A 15,349-nucleotide genomic window follows, 5' to 3' on the forward strand; every position below is an offset into this window, starting at 1 on the left:
GTTTATGGATAAAGAAGCCAGTAAGGATTTAAAAAAAAACAACCCTTGCTTATGACAAAAATCAGTGCATGCTATTTTCACGTTGCAATGGAGCCGCTACTGTAACTTTTCCTGTGTAATTGAGAATATTATATAATTTAATCAAACATAATTATGCTTGTAACTATACTACACATTCACCTCTTGTGCCACAGGTTGCCCAGAGGCTTTTCATCCAGCTTTCATGTTTTCAATTCCCTTAGGGCTGGATTGGTCTGAAGACAGTGGAGAAGAGTTGGAGGATTCAGAGCGAACCTCCCCTTACCAGGTTGCATGGTCTATCCGAGAAAGCCTCGGCTATGAGAGACCTGAGTGAGTATCATTCTTTAGTATTCATGCTGGCCTTGATGGAATAAATCATGTAAATGTGAGTTTCACTTCAAGTGGAGTCAGTGGAACCTAAGCACTTGTTCAAGTGCTTTGCTGAAACAAAGGATTGTTTGAACTCATTTGTTTGTAAGAGCTATGAAACAGCTTGTTGCCTTCTGTCCCAGTTTTCAGCTAACTTAGAGACCTTTGTGCAGTCTGCTATCAAAAGGATGCATCAGGAAAGGATTTAAGCTTGTTTGTCTAAATTTAATTGAGTTTAGTGGGATTTATTAATTAACTTGTGTGCCTTGCTGAGTGGAGGTCCTGAATTATAACCAAATGGAGTTGGTATGGTTTCTTGTCTTTCCTACTGTTTGTGAATAACTTTGTTAGTAAACTTGCTACATTTCACTCATTAATCCTTATAGTATTTATGCAGGCTATTGTTTTAATGTGTTTTCTTAAAGGCCATGGTATTTCTTTTCTTAATTAAGTGTTGAATAAACCTCTGTCAATACTTGTGAGCATTGAAAGGAAGTGATGTGATCAAAGGGATAAGCAGAGCAGGTATAAGCTGCTGGTACAGAAAGGCTTATGATGTTCTCTATATACTGCTAAGCCATGAATCTGAACTTACAGCAGGATATGATAATATATATCTATTAATGTAAATTTTAAGGTGCAAAGTTAAAACAAAGCATCCTGAGCATAGTATTGTAACAAAGAATGTTTTTAACAAAGAAATTGGGGTCTCAATAGAATTTGATTGTAATTTCTATAACATGATTCTCATTTACTATGCAACTGGACTTTTTGATATTACAACTTTCCCCCATTTGTTTAATTTTTAAATATAACACTTAGAATAATCGTGTTAATGAAACCTTATTTTGTTATTACATGGAAATTCTGAAACTTACTAGAACTTCTTGCCTTCTCTAAAGATTGCCCTCAAAGTGAATAACAAAGCTGTATCTGTCATCAGGACACACCCCAGGATGCTAAATACTAAGAGTCTTCAGTGAATCAAAGCTAATAAACAGTGTGTAGGCTTTTCTTTTATAAAATAAAGGTGTTGTTTTTTTTTCTTATGAATGGCCATAGTTTTTTAGGGCATCAGCAGTCAGAGAATGAGCTTTCACAAACAGTTTTAGCTTAAAAGACAGCTTTTAAATAACCTTTTTTTTGGAAAACATGAACAGACTTCAGAATTTAAATCATACATATTTTTTCACAGCAGATATATCTATTAAATAACTTCCCTTACACTCTTCTCTCTCTGACATTTGATTTTATTCTTCCATATATCCCTATTTTTTTGTAAACTTATAAAGGTCATCTCTGTGTGTTTTGTCTTCTATTTGTCTTAACTTCCTTTGGATTCTTCCTACTCTTTTCACATACTGAGAGAAAAATAGTACCTTGTCTTGACATTTTCTGTTCCGTTCTAGCATTTTGTGCACCTCAGTTAAATGCTGTCTTAACTAATCATGATGGATAAAATTTTGTATGCTACTGGCTGCTTTTGTACTTCCATCAGCCTGCCCAGTGTTAGCCATTCAACAACTTTACTAATTTTGATTATGGATAAACATTAACTTGATGTAAGCCTTCTAAAACTTTAATTCTTATTCTGCAAGCTTCTGTAGAGGTTTTTATTACCTGAAATGTTTCACTTTGACATTTCTGCAATGTGGTCTGTCTGCTGCTGAAGGCGGTGAATTAGTTCAAACTATGTCTGGGGAGATTTGATTTGTCAAAATAACTCTGTCTTGCTAATCTGGCAGTGCAGACTCATGGCTCCTAACTTAGTCAGCCAGTGACTTGTTACAGCTCTGAATTTTGGAGACTTATTTTACCAGAAAACCAATGGCGATTGTTTCTTAAAACTTTTGCTTTCTGAAATCACATCCCTTGTGTGTTTATTACAGTAAAATGAAGGCTATTTTTTCTCTGTTCATTAGTGTCTGAGCTTGTGGTCCCACCAGCTAACTTCATTCTGTCCTTTTCCATTCAGCTTCCTGGAAGACAGTGGAAGGGATGCTTCTCAGAATAGACTATTGAAAGAAAGTGAACAGTTAATTTCTGCTTTCCTGGACAGCTGGTTCTCAGCATTTCTGCTTATTTGATTGTGGGGAAATCCTCTAACTTTCAGTTGAACTTCTTGTGTGACACTACAGCTGCTCTTAAACTCTCAAAAATTCACCAGATTGGTTTAAAGTTAATGTTGTAACAATGTCTGGTGTTAGCTGGGGTAGTGCTTGTTTTTGTCTTACTAGCTGATACAGTGCTGTGTTTTGGGTTTAGTATGAGAATAACATAATAACACCCTGATGGATTGATTGTTGCTAAGTAGTGCTTACCCTAAGTCAAGGACACTTTGGTTTGCCATGATCTGCCAGAGAGGAGGTGCACCAGAGGGAATGCAGAGGTGCAGTGAGGGAGCACAGCTGGGACAGCTGACCTGAACTGCCCAGAGGGATACTCCATACATCATGACCAGTATATAAACTGGGGGGAGTTGTCAGGGAGGAGCTGAGCGCTGCTCGGGGGTGGGCTGAGCATTGTTCAGTGGGTGATGAGCAGTTGTATAGGACATCACTTGTTTTTCTTGGGTTTTCTTCCCCCCCCCATTACGATAAATAGTAGCAGTATATTTTACTTTGTTTCCATTATTAAACTGTTCTTAGCTGAACCCACAAGATGTTTTTTTTCTGATTCCCCTCCCCATCCCACTGGTGGGAGCAGGGATAGTGAGGACGCAGCTGCCTGGTACTTAGCTGCTGGATGGGGTTAAACCATGACAACACTAATATATTTTTTTGGTTCACTTGCCTTCTGGCCTTTTAATCTGTAAAATTCATATTGTTGCAATCACCTGTGGAAATGCAGGCCAAATGTTTGCTTTTATTATTCTGTGCTTTAATTTTGAAAAATCATGTTCCTGTGCTCCCAGGATTCTGGGATGCGGTGCTTTGAGGCAGGCACAAATGTTTGAGTTCAAATAGTAGCACAGGAGTTGGTAGTGGGCACAGTGCAGGCTGGGTGGCTGGCAGAGAAGGCTACTGAGGTGGGAGGAATCCCTTATGGGAGCAGCAGTTTGGAGAGAAAGCATGGGCTGTTCCCTGCTGCAGATTAGTGAAGCTTTCCCCTAGATTATTTGATTTCTGGGTTTGGTAGCTTGGAAAGTACTGGAAAACAAGTGACTTTATAACAAAGTGGTTTTTCACTTTGTACACTGAAATATAGATAAAGCAAGCGTTTCAAGTAACAAGTTTGAAAAAGGAGTGTTTGAGTCCCTCCTCATACCACCCCACTCAAAGGAGCAAATATCATCACTGTATTGTCAAAGTTGGATTTAATAACTCACATTAACTAGAATAACTAAAAGAAAGAAGGGAAGGTTCTTCAAAACTTCTCTGTAAGGAGGGATTTGAAGTACAGTTGTTTGGGTATCTCAGAATAGAGCGAATGTTCTCCTTTTTCCCTGATGGTGCCTGACTGCTCGTGCTACCCTTTTGCTCTTCCTTTCTGCTGCTTTGTACTGTCTTCGTTTTCTTCATGAACACTCAGCAATAATTCCCCTGATGTTCACACATGACAATCTGAAAGGAAAGAACCATTCTGGATTATCAAATGGCTTGCGTGCACTTTCAGAAATCTTTTTAAAAATTAAATGCCACACATTAAGTTGAACTTCAGAAGCTCTATATGCAGTTTAGGACAATAAACTAAATAGAAGTTGGTAATCTTGTTTATGAAAGGACAATAATAAAAGTACTTTTCATTTCCAGTACTTGACTACTGAAAAAATAAAAATAGGTTTTATTTTGGTATTTTTAGGTTTCTCTGAACATATAAACATTCTGGTTAATCTTACTGGCCTGAAAACAAAATTCTGAATAGGTTTTTAGAAACTATTTGCCTCAAAATAAGCCCTTGCCCACTGCAGGCATGATTTCTTTCTACTTCTTCATCTACTTTTTAAAAAGGAGCTAATAAACTGCATTTCAAAAATATTTGAGTGTACAGTGACTTTTTTCTGACTCTTTCAATGTGAGGGAAGTAAAAAGTCTTAAATATAGAGAAATTTACATTAAAAAACGCTGTTTTCACCTTTTTTTCCCCCCAAAGAAAAAATATTTTTAAATTTTTAACCATATTTAAAATTAAATCAGTATATCTGCAACTTTGTTTAAAAGTCTTGGCCCAGAGCAGTAATGAAATATCTACAGATGTTAAACCTATCTATAAATATATATACCATCCATGTATTCCTGGTTTTTATTAATACATTGGAAGAAGGAAAATCTATATTAAATAGCCCACAATTAATTTTTTCTAAACAGCTGGTTTTTCCCAGTAAACATTCTTTCCTAAGAGATCTTAAAAGTGTATTTTCTTTCAATTTGCAGTGTAAAAATATTTTAAACATTACATATGTTAAATATTTTTAACAGGTTGTATTTGCTGCAAACCATGTAATTGCATAGGTTAATTACTTGTAATTTATGCTTCTAGAAAATAAGCTTTAATCTGTTTTAACAAACAAAATACATGGAATGGTTGACTTTACATAAAACTTCATAAAAACGTGCATTTGTGTCAAGGCAGTGTTTGCTGCTGCAGAGTTTTTGTGGACAGTCTTAGTGGAGATGGCTGCAGTATCTTAAATTTGGCCTGCATATAGAGTCAGAGTTTCCAGAAAGGAAAGTAGGTCCTCATCATATGGCTTTTCAGGGACAGGTCTTCTGTCTGCATTTCTGGATCTTACTGTATTTAGTAAATATCATGGCTGGTATTTCACATCTCTTCTATTTCAGCTAGTTCTGGTCTTCTTTGCTGTGTGCAGGTCTGGGTGTCAGCTCATTCAGTCTTGCCGAGCTCTGCAGTCTGAACCTTGTGAGCTTTTGATCTGCTTCATTTGCTTGGATTTCTCTACTTTCCCCTGCCCTTCCTTTGTGTTACAGATAGGAAAGTTCGCATAAAGTCTCTCTGTTCTATAGGAAAAACTTAAAGTTAAAACTGAACAAAGGCTACTTTTCTTAGATTCAACACGTGCACTTTGTTGCTTCGTGAACAAAAAACTCATTCTGCAAACTAGGGCTTGTTGTGGAGGACTTCTGAGTAACTTCATGGACCTTGTTGTTTTAGCAAGTTCCAGTGATGATTTTCTGTTTCATGACTTTTACTTCATTTAACTGAATGTGTTGACGTGGTTTGATGGTCTTGTTGATATGTGCCTGGGTGTTCAGAAAGCCAAGATAAATGGGAAAAGGCTTTTTAAAGCAAAGAATTGGATTAGTCCTTCATCTGGTCATTGCTTAGCCCTCGTCTGATTTTTCCATCACTACCTTTGGAGTTAAATGTTAATTTCTTCTCTACTCCTTACAGTAACTCAACTTTAACTCTGCAGCAAGGAGAAATCAGTATCAGCCGTTAGCTATGTTAGTTTGTAATTTGGTTTAGAAAGCAATACACCTCCTGGCAGAGTAAAAGGAATTGGAAAAAGTCAGCGGTTTTGGTACTTGTTAGAATTTGACCATCTTCTCCAGCATGACCTTTCCTCAATAAATTTCCACTACACAGTTCCCCACCCTTGTCCTCTCCATTAATTGCACTTTGATTTAAGCGTTTGTCTCATTTGCCAAGACATTTACAGTAAATAAAGGTTAACAGTATAGATTTTTTTGAACAGCAGGCTCTAGACATTTATATGTATCAGACTTGATGATAAATTGATGTAATCTCTAATAATGACATACCAAGAAGGGCAATTACCTTTAGAATTTAAAAGGGATCCTGCTCTTACTATTTCTCAGGCATCCCTGCCTGATTTCAGTCTTTGGATGTTTGTGTGGCTAGAAGACGGATGCCAACTTAACAATTCTATTAAAGTGACAAAATAGCTTCCGTGGAAAAAAAGTAGTAACTTAAAGCCCATTTGTTTTTATTTTCCCTCCTTCAGGTCTGATGATGACAATGCAGATGACAGGAGTTCCAGGGTGACCAGACTTTGCACTTACTTTCAGCAGAAATACAAGCACCTCTGCCGCCTGGAGCGGGCAGAATCCCGGCAGAAGAAATGCCGGCATACGCTCCGGAAAGCCTTGCTGCAGGCGGCCAGCAGAGAGCCGGAGCGTGCTGGGCAGCTCATACAAGAACTCCGAAGAGCTACATGTGCTTGTGCCAGGTTAGACCTTCCCTTGTGACTGCAGTAACCTGGGGTTGGGACAGGGTGGAGCTGGGCTGAGCATCCAGCAGCTGAAATGCTGAACTCTGAAACAGGTAGTCATGCACAAGGTGGAAAACCACAACACGTGAATGCCTGTCAGTGGAATAAAATAAATATGGCATACAGAGTTTTCCATGAAGACAGGCCTTCTCCAGCTTTATGTTTTAAAATATGGATTGTTTGTCCAGCAGTATCTGGGCCCAGTTTCTTAAATGTCACAAAAGAAATTAGTGGCCTGCTAGAATTTATTCTTACTAATTAATCTATGTATTTTGGCTTCCTTCAAATACCTGGTACTTTACTATGACCAGTTCTTTAGAATGTGTGCAGTCTGGTCTGTAGTTCACTGCTTCAATTCAGATTTTGTTTTTCAGACAGCTTCTTTTGAAAAGTCTGTACCTGCTCTTAATTATCTTCCCAGCAAATCAAATTTAAGCTCATGCTTTTTGTTAGATTTAACTCAATCTAACATTAAATGAAACTTGGCAACAAAATAAATATCTTCTAACAACTCTGAAGGTTACCTTCTGTGGGAATTCTTTCTAGATAATGTCAACATCCCTCCAGCTCTCAGCATATGGAGAGTTGGTTGATTCATATTTGTGCGGGAACAGACTAAGTCTGAACCCTGGTGTTATGTCTGGGGTATCAGCAGCATCCTTTTGCTGTTGCAGTTTGGCTTTACAGGATGTGCGACTGTGGAGTGTAGTGGATAAAATATGAGATGCAGGCTGGAGCAAGTTACTGAGAGTATGGTTGATGGGATGCATTCGTTCCTGGACAGTGGGCTGTGGTTCATGACAGTTGGAGGGTTTATTTTTGGGGAGGTGGAGTGGTGCTGAAGAGCTGCTCAGAGGTGTAACATAGAAGTCCATTACTAGTTTACTAAGTTGTGGAAATTTCTCCAAACTTAAACTACAGCAAAACTTTACCAGAACTGACAAGCTCTTGCTGTTTTTTCCCCCATTATTTTTACCTTTTATTACGCAAAAAAAAGATTATGTTGTTTTGGGTAGACCAGCAAAGCCAGGTGTGCCTGTCATCACTGCTCTGGTTAATTTAAGTAACCAGTCCTTTCAGTTATGACATTTTTCTCAGGAGTAATACTGCTAACTAAAACTTTGCTCAGTCAAAGTGCAATTGATGACAGAACTGGCCGAAGAAAAACAGTCAGGCTACAGAGAGCTTTTTGTCAACCTAGAAAACAACGTGTACAGAGGTGAAAGCCAGCCCTGGAATTGCCAGCTTTCCACTGAAGGTGACACATGCCTCAAGTGCAGGCTAACACCGAGCGAGCTGTGTAACACTTGCGGTGCTCGTCCACACTGCTGCCTGGTCGCCTGCTTGCAGCTCAGGCTCAAAGCATAGAGGCTGTGCTGAGGGACTGCCCAGCTCCGGGCACCTGCTGGTGGATTGGGCTGTAGCACGTTGATGAAGGAGAGCTTTTATCCATGTTGAGCACGCTCAGGCTCTGCCACTCCAGAGCTCAGTCTAAGTTTGTCTGAGCACATGCTTGCATGTAAGCTCTGGGGATGCTCGGCATGTTTTGATTTATGAACAGGCTTGGAAGTGCACCTGACTGCCCACATAGGCATACCCAATACATTGTATTCTAAAGATTGACCTCCTTTTGAGAGTCACTGTGTTGACACTCAACTACTGCTGCCCTTGGCTCTGTTGCAGGGTGTTGTAATATTTACATGGTAGCAGCACACAGCACCTCTCATTACAATTAAGGCCCTGTGAAATAAGGCCCTGAGAATCCTGTTACTGCAGTCACACCTTCACCTGTCATTGACATCTGTTCTGTGTCCCTGTGTAGAGTCTGGTAGTAGCGTGCACCCCATCTGGATCATGACACACACACGTGTGTTATAATTTTCCATCCTACTGTGCCACGTTCAGTGCAATAATTGTGTTAAGTAACCACCCAAGACTGGGGCTTTATCTCTAAACTCTTTAATATTTTCTTTTCAGCACAAGCCAAATGAGGCAGAGAGACGCAGAACCAACAACCTGTAGCGGGACTTCGAAGGGAGAGCAGTGCACTAACAAGGCCCTTCCATTCACCAGGCACTGTTTTCAGCGTATCCTCTTAACTCTTTTTGGGAGTTGCATTCAGGCACGGAAGTTCTGTTTTAGGGGTTTTTTTGTTTGTTTGTTAGATTTTTGCATTGACAAATAAGTTTTCACAAAGAAATACCTATTTGTTAGCATGTCATAACTACTTTGCTTTTAACTTCTCTGCGTGATTTGGGTCTATAGACAGTGAAGATACGTAGTTTGCCACTGGTATCTATTATAATAACATCATTTCACTTTCTAAGCTGTGTTTGGTAGATGCAAGAAACCTGTACAAAAATTATCATCTTTCACGATGACAAACCATGTGGCTTTCAGCTTCTTGGTTTTCATGCAGTTCTTGGTAGGTTCCAAAAGACTATCTTCCTATGACAGTGTTATTGGAACAGGTTTTTATACATAGTATGAAAAGATGGCTTACACTGACTAGAAAGATGGAAATCATACTTTGCATTGTTCAAAGCAGCAGAATAGAAGGGGTCACAGAACCTCAGAAGGTCACAGAACCTCATAGTCTAGATGAGGAAGGATTCCCAGTGCTTGGAATTTCAAGCAAAGCTTGAAAAGGATGTTAAGAGTCAATGGATAGAGATCACAGAAAGAAGACAGCACATTAGAAGTGAGGTTTTGTTCTGAAGACTATAAACAGACAGACTTATGACGTGTAATACTTTGTCTTTTTTGGTTTTAGCTGAAGAATTATTGGTGCTTTTTTTGAAGTGACTTCTTTTATTGAAGCTTTTGGTTTTGGTATTTTAAGTGACTAGTGCTGATCTGTTCCAGTTACTATCAGACTGCAGCACCTTTTCAATCTTTTTGTTTTGCTGATGCCTTGTTTTTCTTGGTTGACTTTTTGCAGGCCCCTTAAAAGTGGTCTGCAGAGCAGTTCAAAATCTCTGTCTGAGAGAGCACCATGGTGTGCAGTTGTCTTTGGGATTTGCCTCATGATTCGAATGGTTTTATTTTTTCTTTTTTTAAGTTTAAGTGGTCTTGCTTGTTGGTGTGTGTAAAGCAGAGAAGTCAAGGGTAGTGATTTTGCATTTATGCCCGTTTTTTTCTCTCTGCATTTTCTTCTCAGTGGAAAGAGTTTCTCCTAAAATGAACAGGCTCTTGGTTCTGACCCATCTGTCCAAGTCTGTTATCTGGACCGTTCGGCAGGTTTTTCATTTTCTTTGTCCTTTTTTTTGTGTTTGTGTTTTAACATTTTATGAACATACATAGTGATGTTGAAGTCTGACAACTGTTCAAGATGGAAGGAGTTCTTCTAATGTTGTTAGAAAAAAACACAATGAGATATCTGTTTGATTTACTGTAAGTCTAGAAGCATTTTCACTCCTGCAAGGGTTTTTTCTGAAGGAAATCTCAGCAAGCTTACGTTTGGATTTATTTGACCTTTCCGTCTGATTGCACATCTTTTTTTCAGAGGAGCAGGAAGGATCTTGAAACTTCTTTTTCTGTGCTCTAAAGATAAATGCCAAGAATGTACCTTAAAAGATTGAATTAAGAAATACTCTTTCTTTAATGTTTCAGTATGGATTGTCATTAGTCTGTAAGGAAATAGTCCTGTTGACTACACTGTTCCAACTGCTACTATTGATCTATTGATTAAGACTCCAGGAAGAGGCTTCTTTTTGCTAAGAACTCATTAGTGAAATGCCTGCTTTTATAAAACTATCTCAGCATATAATAAAATCATTAGAGATTCTGCATGAATGCAGTTTTTTCACCTTAAAAGTTGGGTTTGAACCTTACCTAGCTTTGAACTTGAATAGCAAGTTAAGGTACTCATTAAAAATAACATCTATGGACAGATAGAGTTGAAGGCTCTGATCTTTATCAGATTGATAAATCAAAGGGCGTTCCTCCATCGTTGTCTCGTGTTATTCCTGATGCAGAAATGCTCAGATATCTTATTGAACCGTTCTCAGCAGCTCTTCTCAAGTTGCACAGCCAAGTTTGCAGATGGTCAACAGTGCTCTGTGCCAGTTTTTGACATTACACATCAGACACCTCTGTGCGAAGAACATGCCAAAAAAATGGTAAGTACAAAGCCAAAACTGTATTTGTGTATTGGGATGATCAGGAGTTTTAACCCCAGTCTTCCTATGCACTCTTCCTTGACAACTAGCAAGTTTATGAACTTGAGAGCTCATATCCTATTATTTTTCTTAAGAGGGTAAAACATGCCAAACATTCCCAGTTGGTATAAAGTATGTTGTGAAAATCCTTTCCATAGTTTTAAGAATATAATAAAGTTTGCATGAGAAAATCCTTCACTGGAAAAAAATTGAATTCCTCTCTTGAACTGAGAAATGGAAGATCATTGTGAGATCCCGTGGTCATTTTATTCGGGCTCATTCTTGGTCCTTGGATCTGAGTGTGAGTGTGGTATTAAGAAGCCTGCAGCTTAAGCAGTCTCAGTACATGGGGCCCAAAATATTTTCTAGAGGAAATGTAGATAGCAATTACAAGCATGCAGATAATGGTTTTGCTACTTTATTTACCTTCCAGTAACTATTAGAATTTATCTTTAACCTCCTTCAGGGATCTGTGGATCCCAGAGGGAAAGCAGTGGCTACCTAAGTTCAGAGAATGCAGAAATTAAGTTGATATCCTCTGTTCTCCTTTTATGCCTCCTATCTTCCAGAAAAAAACCTTAAGGATAATTCACAAACCTGCTTCTGTCTTGGCCCTCCTTCAAGGTGTCTTGTCTCACTTCAATTAGGTGTAAAACTGCCTTTGTTTGTTGGGGTTTTTTTGTAATGTTGTCGGGTTATAGTATGGGTTTTGTTATTGCTTTTGTCCAGGCTCTCCAATAGTTGTGAGTTATGGAGTTTTTTGGATTAAAATGTGAGAGTTTGTGCTACACAGATTTGTATGGGATTTTCCCCCTCTTCTAGGCAATCTTCCATGTCTCAAGGTTTACTTCTGTAGCAAATACAGTCCTCTGCCATTCCCAGTATGATGGCAACTGAAGACTGATGATAGTTTGATTTATTTTTTAATTGGTCAGCGATTGCTGTTCAGAAGCAATGAGGCCATAGTTGTTTACTCACATCCTTACCCGAGTCCAACAGTATTAATTCTGTTTCCTCAGAATTAATGCTGTCCCTCTGTTATGGCAGTGGACACTTGAAAATCTTGGCTTCAGCTGCTGCAGACTATCTGCATTAACACCAACTCGTAATAGTGTTTGGTCTTTAATACTTACAAGAGTGCTGCTAAGGGTTACAGTTTTACAGTAGTTTAGTTAGGTTTTGCTATGACAATTTTTAAAGTGATACTGCATGTGTGATAAATCTCCTGTTTAGCATACCTCATAATTTGGTCTATGTTATTTTTGCCATTGGGATCAATGGGGAAGGAAGCAGATCAAGTTTTGTAGCCATGCCTGGGTGTAAGTTAGCAGTCTCTCTTACATTATATGTGAATGTCTGTGGAATGGCCAGGGTGAAAAAAGCAAGGAAAGTAACACTTGTTCTCAATATGCTCTCATTGCTATTTTTTGCTCCCAAAGGATAATTTCTTGAGAGGAGACAGCTCCCGTAAAGTTCAGCACCAGCAGCAGAGGAAACCCAGGAAAAAAACGAAGCCACCTGCACTTACTAAAAAACACAAGAAGAAGAGAAGGCGAGGCCCACGCCGGCCCCAGAAACCCATTCCTCCTGCAGTGCCCCAAGGGAACCTCACCATGCCTGCCAGTGTCTCACTGCCAGTAGAGATACCCCACATACGGTCAGTGGTAGGCCTGCCCCAATTTCCCACTGTTGGCTTGAATGTTGTCCATGAGCACTGGAGAAAAGTGTGATTTTGCTGTGCTGATCAGCATCTGGAGCAGGGCTAGAAATTGCATCTCCATTGACTGTTAAAAAAAAACTTCAGAGTGGGTCATTTTGGATTTGAGCAATGATTGGGTTTGATGGCTAAAATATTTTGACCCTGATGTCACATCTTATATATTTAGTGAGTAGGCTAAGCTTCCTAAAGAAACTTCCTAAATGCATCTTTTCCAAGATGATAGGGTAAAAAAATGTGGGGAAACATCCATTCTAGATGGATATGCATTCATAGTTGTCTTTTGGAGGAACCAGAGTTGAACAGCAAGGACTAATGTTACTTTCTGTTCAGGAGCCCCTCCACACCAGAGCTGAGTGCTGATGAGCTGCCTGATGATATCGCCAACGAAATCACAGACATTCCACATGACTTGGAATTGAATCAGGAGGACTTCTCTGATGTCCTGCCACGGCTGCCTGATGACTTGCAAGATTTTGATTTCTTTGAAGGTACCATTTTATTTTATGCTAGCATGAACACAGTCAGTGAATTAAAGAAGTGAGTGTTTCTAAACTGCATTTTGGAGAGTTGCTTGCTTTCTTACAGAATTATAAATTCTAGAGAAGGAAGTGTGCATTTGATCTATTGTTTGTGAGCTCTGAAGTAAAGCAGACTTTAAGAAGGCTGTGTATAGTTCTCTGCTTGCTCATATAATTACTGCTTTGAAAATCCTAATTAGTTTAGTATTTTAATAATTCATTTTACATTTTTACTGCCTGTCAGTGTTACAGTGTAATCAAGAGTATTCACAGTAATGGCATCTTTCTGCCATTGAGTGGGGCTGGAATCACAGTCAATATTGGCCTTTGATAAAAAGAGAAGAGAGTCAGAATAAAATGTTTAAATATGTTTCTGAAACTAGTTCTTGATCAGAACTGTGCCTGAATTTCTGCATTCTAAAGCTCAGTACCTATCACATATAACACAGAAATTAGAACAGCCTGGAGTTGGGTACGTGATTTCTTTGGTCATTTTCTGATATAACATGACATCAGACTGTGTTTGAATTGAAATTAACCTAGATTATACTGTCTGTGTAAATTTTAGGTCCAGACTGTAATATTGGTAAGTAGAAGGGGGTTTGTGGACTGTTTGTGTTATTGCAGCATTGAAGAAAATCTTACTGGACCTAAAGTAAAAATGCTTAAATAAGTTTAAGAGGCATCTCCCATTGTAGGATGTGGAAAAGGACAGTGGAGAGGGGGAGTTCCACTGAAGAGGAAGGTGTAATTTCTTGGTTTTCTTACCTTGTTTACCTAGTGAAGACTGATGAATGATATTTTCTGTGTACTGCAAGCCATGCTGGAAGGTTATCGTACACTGCAGCTCTGTACTGCACTGTCTATACATCTGCATCCTTAGAGTGCCAGTGCCAGGCTCACCTGAGAGGTGAGTGCTAACTCCTGGTGTCCCTGTTTCTACAGGTAAAAATGGAGATCTCCTTCCAACTACAGAAGAGGCTGAAGAACTGGAACGGGCCCTACAGGCTGTAACTTCTCTTGAGTGCCTGAGTACCATTGGAGTACTTACACAGACAGATGGTGTGCCAGTTCAGGAGCTGTCAGATAGAGCGATAGGGGTGTTCTCTACAGGTGCTGGAGCTCCAGGAATGCAGTCCTTGAGTCGAGAGGTTAACACGGATCTGGGGGAGCTATTGAATGGGCGTATAGTACATGATAATTTCTCCGGTCTGGAGCTGGATGAGAACTTGCTCCGTTCTGCTACCTTGTCCAACCCACCTACGCCCCTGGCAGGGCAGATCCAGGGGCAGTTCTCAGCCCCAGCCAACGTTGGCCTTACTTCTGCCACTCTGATAAGCCAGAGTGGCCTTGGGGAGAGAGCCTTCCCGGGACAGTTTCATGGACTTCATGATGGCAGCCATGCCTCCCAGAGGCCCCACCCTGCCCAGCTGCTGAGCAAGGCAGATGACCTGATCACCTCACGACAGCAATACAGCAGTGACCATTCACACTCCTCACCCCATGGAAGCCATTATGATAGTGAGCATGTGCCGTCTCCCTACAGTGACCATATCACATCCCCTCACACCACATCCTTCTCTGGTGATAATTTGGCAGCTACCTTCTCAGCAGAGATGCCCATGATGGCACAGCACTTGCTCCCAACTCAGCTGGATGTGCCACTTAGCGGGGTGGTCAACCCCAGAACTCACTGGGGAAATCTTCCTGTCAATCTTGGGGACCCTTCTCCGTTTAGCAACCTTCTTGGTGCAGATGGACACCTCCTGTCCACCTCCCTGTCCACACCACCTACCACCTCGCACTCAGAGACCACACAGCCTGCCTTCGCCACTGTGACCCCCAACAGCTCCAGTGTGCTTCCGGGGTTACCGCAGACCAGTTTTAGTGGCATGGGTCCTGCCTCTGCTGAACTCATGGGCTCCACCTCCCCTAAACAACAGCTCCCTCAGTTCAGCGCAGCCTTTGGGCACCAGCTGAGCTCCCACAGTGGCATTCCCAAGGACCTGCAGCCCAGCCACAGCTCCATAGCTCCTCCCACGGGCTTCGCAGTGACCGGTGCCACCGCTACCAGTACCAATAATGCATCCGCGCCCTTCACCACCTCCAACTGAGCTTGTCTGCCTGGCTCCATGCAGGTAGATGGGGGACCTGTATTTTCTATCTCTTCTTTTTTCCTTTTTCTTTATTTTTTTTCTGTCCTCTCTTCCTTCCCTGTTTTTTAAGAGGGGGTTGAGAAGAAAACCCCTGCTTCAATACTGACCAGGGTTAGCCCTCTGTGAACCTTGCTGTAGCGTTCACATGTGCTTGTTATGCACTGGTGCTCATTTATTGCAGGCAGGTTCACCGTTCCCCAATAATTCCTTAA

General features: G+C 40.3%; 1 protein-coding gene across 6 annotated transcripts in view; it reads left to right on the forward strand.

Annotated features, from left to right (window-relative positions):
• Window positions 1–15,349, forward strand: part of INO80D (INO80 complex subunit D) — a 50,743-nt gene that overhangs the window by 23,672 nt on the left and 11,722 nt on the right. For all 6 annotated transcript variants that reach the window (XM_027678356.1, XM_027678358.1, XM_027678353.1 and 3 more), the window contains 7 exons: window positions 243–351; window positions 6,317–6,541; window positions 8,561–8,670; window positions 10,571–10,704; window positions 12,183–12,400; window positions 12,794–12,951; window positions 13,927–15,119. In XM_027678356.1, the coding sequence (XP_027534157.1) occupies window positions 243–351; window positions 6,317–6,541; window positions 8,561–8,670; window positions 10,571–10,704; window positions 12,183–12,400; window positions 12,794–12,951; window positions 13,927–15,095 (2,123 nt within the window). In that variant the 3' untranslated portion in view covers window positions 15,096–15,119. The remainder of the gene's footprint in view (window positions 1–242; window positions 352–6,316; window positions 6,542–8,560; window positions 8,671–10,570; window positions 10,705–12,182; window positions 12,401–12,793; window positions 12,952–13,926; window positions 15,120–15,349) is intronic.

Source organism: Neopelma chrysocephalum, unplaced genomic scaffold (genome assembly GCF_003984885.1).
Source record: "Neopelma chrysocephalum unplaced genomic scaffold, ASM398488v2 Primary Assembly neopelma1_44, whole genome shotgun sequence".
Classification (NCBI taxonomy): domain Eukaryota; kingdom Metazoa; phylum Chordata; class Aves; order Passeriformes; family Pipridae; genus Neopelma; species Neopelma chrysocephalum.